Below are 3,839 nucleotides of genomic sequence, written 5' to 3'. Positions count from 1 at the left end.
GCTCGTAGAGCTGGGCAGTTGCTATTGTGATGAGGTGAGGTAAACAATAAATGTGCCATCGCATTTTGATGCCTTAATCGTGCTTGGACTTCATGCCTTTGGTGAGGGCTATTAGGCAACGAATGTGAAGGATAACTATGTTATGTGGCCCAAGATCGAAAATTTGTTGGGAAATTTTAATGGTTCCCTTGAGAAAACACACTAGCCTAGTGAATGTCGGTTTTCCATGAACCTGATCCCAACGTGTTGCAAGCATGGAATAATATATACTTGTTTAAGCGAACTTGGAGGGCCATCGAGATGATGATGCTGAAAACATGGCAATCTTTTATTTGATGCGGGGGCAGCCAATTTCAATGGCCGCCATGGTGTGAACACTTGGCGGCAACAATGAGGCAGATCAAAGTGGCATGGGATGCCGAGAGAGCGAGAGTAATTGAGGCGCGCGCGAGCTCTTAACTACATAACAGCAGGATAGCGATGGATTTTAGCAGGTTTTAAAAGAGTGCGTGCGAGCGTTTGAATTGCAAAACTGTCCAGTGTGTGGTTTTTTGCGCGCGCGCCCTCACAGATGGAGGATCGCAGCTTGCGTGCATTCTAATGAAAGCGGGCCTCCTCCTTCCTTCCTTTACTCCACCGCCTTCATCAGCAGCCTACCCACCATCTGCAGCTTGTTAGAGCAACCCCATCATCTCTCGAATCAAGCTGCTGCTATTGATGCAATCATTGCCCCTAATCACTAGTCTTTGTGGCAATATTTCATGAGCGGCGGCGCCCGCTTCTTCCCTAACGGGCGGCAGGCTCCGGTGCTGCATGCGAAGGCGCGAAGCCTGAAGAAGGCTTGGCGGCGCGGCCGCCTCAGAAGCCGTCAGCTTTTGGAAAATCTGCTTCAGCAGCTCTCTCTAAGTTCTGGATCCAGCAGGACTAACAGCGCCTGCTTCTGTATGCACAGCCTACAATACTCCGACATTGTTGCAGGTGATGGTGATGATGATCGGAATCCGATCACCCGGCAAGATGTAGGATCGCCCATTAATGCAAATGCTGATGATGTCCTTGATGATCATCAGATCAGACCAGCCAACAGTTACCTCATGTCTAGCTTGGCCTCTTGCTGCTTCAGGGTGCATTATCTGTCGTATGAGCCTCTCGTCGATGATGATTGCACAGCACAAGTGGATCGATCTCTGTCAATACAACAGAAATCCCGCTCTAGTCCTCCTCGTGATGACTCCAGTGCCACCGTTCTCCTCAAGATCAGCATCTTGGGGGACTCCAATACAGGCAAGACCAGTTTCATGGTAATGTCTCAATTTTTGATGCTTATTGGTCAATATCTAATACGGGGGATGTGCGTGCGTGAATGTAAATGTGCCCACATGGGATGTGCATGTGCGGACAACATACATATTGTGTATGTATTGTACGGTTACTTGTGTTGTGCAGGTATGAGATGTACTAAGGGTGTTGCCATGTCTGTAGGCCAAGTATGTATGTCCGGAGGCTGAGCTATCTCAAGAGCTTGTGGACACTATGGGAGTGGCCACAGAGGAGAAGGTAGTGCATGTCAAGAGTGGGACCCACATTGCCTTCCACATCTGGGATCTCGGCGGTAAAGCGAATCCTATCTTACAATCAACAAGGGCAATTGCCCACTCACATTTTGGCATTGATTATGAGCTAACTATGGGACCATCGAGTCTAATGTCGTAGACTAATTATGTGTGTATATGTGGCTAGGACATTGGCAGTGTGGGAGCATGGTGCCCTTGGTATGCAGGGATGCGGTTGCCATCCTCATCATGTTTGATCTCACTAGAAGGTCCACTCTTAACAGGTTTCTACTTGGCATCATTGAAGTCTTGGATATAATTCTGAAATGGGCTCTTTTTTGACGGATTGTGTACACGACTTTGTTTTCCTACAAATGTAGGAGTGAGAGATTTTTCCGCCTTCTACTAGCTGGAGACATTGCTTTGAGATTGATGTGGGTTTTCTTCCATTTGCAGTGTAATGGATTGGTTCATGCAAGCTAGAGAGTGCAATAAGGTATGGAAGAGCTTACCCTTTGCTTCATAGAAAGCTTAAGATTCCATATCTAAGGAAATGCAAGTAATTAAAGGGTGGGTTTGCGTGTGCGCGAGAAAGGCAGCCATGACAGTGATGATTGGCACCAAATATGATCATTTTGTGGAGCTACCCCATAACATTCAACTTGCAGTAATTCAACAGGTTGGTCTTCTCTCTCGTTCTCTTGAATAATGGATTGTGAGTTCAAGACTAGTCGTCGGATAGATCTTGGAGGGTGCTTGGAATTGTTCCGGTGATGTTCAAACTTCTCTTCTCTTCTCCTTTTATGCGTGCACATATGCCATGGTCGCGCATGCGCATGCAGAATCTCTGTGTCTCTCTCTCTCTCTCTCTCTCTCCCTCTCACACACACACACACACACACACACACACACACACATTTGGCTATAGTGCTTATGTATGTCTTATTGATGCTTGGGAACAGGCTCGAGTGTGTGCAAAGGCCATGGGAGCTGCTCTCTTCTTCTCAAGCGTGACGCACAACATAAACGTGCACAAGGTGTTCAAGGTGATCGTGGCCAAGCTCTTCGACTTGCCTTGCCCCGTCCCCGTCAATCTCAACGCTGGGGAGCCGCTTGTTGACTATTGACACGCTCTCCCTTGTACACTAACAACACGCACACGTCTTGGGTTCGAAACCCATCCGAGATATGGAGGGAACATAATGAGCTTCTTCTTTCCTCATGTACAGAACCAATGTCTCTCTCTCTCTCTCTCTCTCTCTCTCTCACACACACACACACACACACACACACACACACACACACACACATTGAAACGTGATGACCAACCTTTTTCATCTCACTAGTCTATTATTAGGATAGTAAAGGTGAAAGTGTGACTTGGTCCACTACAAAGTGAGATGAATCTAGCTCAAGGGGATTGTGGTGAGAAAATTGGCTCACATCTTCCACAAGCATGAAAATCAAATGCCCGTATCATGCTATATAGAATGAGGTTCCAACTTTGGTAAGCGGCTTTTTCAATGCGGGGATGCCACCCCCGTCTTCCTTGCACTAGCAACCTTGCCCATATTCAATTCCAATATTTGGTGCTACCCTCTCTTTCTTCACCAACATGTTGAGCATGTTAACAATGATGCAAAACCTTTTTCAAGTTCATCAATTGCTACCATTTTGATGTTGATGTTATAGTTATCCTCGCTATATATACATTACTTTGTTGGCATCGTCGGAGGTAGTTCCTATAGCAATGATTGTATGATTTACTACAAAACATGGCATGAAACTTCTCTCTCCCTTCCTCAACACTATAAGAGGGAAAATTTGATACATGTGCTTCTAGTCTATTTGATGCACGGGCTTCGAGTCTTTTGGCTAGCTTTGCATGTGTGTGTGTGTGTGTGTGTGTGTGTGTCTTAAGAGAGAGAGAGAGAGAGAGAGAGATCGAGAGATCTCAAGCGTAAGTGGTACAAGCAAGGCGTATCTGCTTCAAAAATTGTAGGTATGTGAATGAAATAACTGCTTGCTTGGTCCACCTTATATATCTACTCGTATCTTAGAATTTGTGTACTTCAACTTGCCTTGGACAATCTGTGTACTTCAACCTTGCCTCGAAAGAAAATGAGCGTAGCTATAGCCACCTCATAATTTTGCACAAAGCATGTAATTAGGTTACTGGTAGCTTGTGGATCATCTAATTATGCATTAAAAGCCTCGGAAGCTTCAAATAAACAAAGAAGATGCTAGCTTGGGATCTAAAGTGCAATGGGTACATATGTATATTAA

General features: G+C 45.6%; 1 protein-coding gene across 1 annotated transcript; it reads left to right on the top strand.

Moving 5' to 3' along the window:
• Positions 1 to 348: 348 nt before the first annotated feature.
• On the top strand, positions 349 to 3,235 carry LOC147421337 (septum-promoting GTP-binding protein 1-like). The gene is made up of 6 exons (XM_086504216.1): positions 349 to 1,301; positions 1,483 to 1,612; positions 1,741 to 1,837; positions 2,010 to 2,049; positions 2,149 to 2,232; positions 2,516 to 3,235. Exons 1-6 carry the CDS (start codon positions 762 to 764, stop codon positions 2,678 to 2,680), a joined length of 1,056 nt encoding a protein of 351 aa, XP_086360342.1. The 5' UTR covers positions 349 to 761; the 3' UTR covers positions 2,681 to 3,235.
• Positions 3,236 to 3,839: the final 604 nt, after the last annotated feature.

Source organism: Adiantum capillus-veneris, chromosome 28 (genome assembly GCF_014529385.1).
Source record: "Adiantum capillus-veneris isolate H3 chromosome 28, ASM1452938v2, whole genome shotgun sequence".
NCBI lineage: Eukaryota > Viridiplantae > Streptophyta > Polypodiopsida > Polypodiales > Pteridaceae > Adiantum > Adiantum capillus-veneris.
The sequence above is the reverse complement of the archived record's forward strand: the minus strand, read 5'-3'. Positions and strand labels throughout refer to the sequence as shown.

Coding starts and splice junctions, on each gene's coding strand:
- LOC147421337 (XM_086504216.1), top strand. CDS start 762: ATGAGCGGCGGCGCCCGCTTCTTCCCTAACGGGCGGCAGGCTCCGGTG. Junction 1,302..1,482: donor CAGGCAAGACCAGTTTCATG/GTAATGTCTCAA, acceptor CCATGTCTGTAG/GCCAAGTATGTATGTCCGGA. Junction 1,838..2,009: donor AGAAGGTCCACTCTTAACAG/GTTTCTACTTGG, acceptor TTCCATTTGCAG/TGTAATGGATTGGTTCATGC.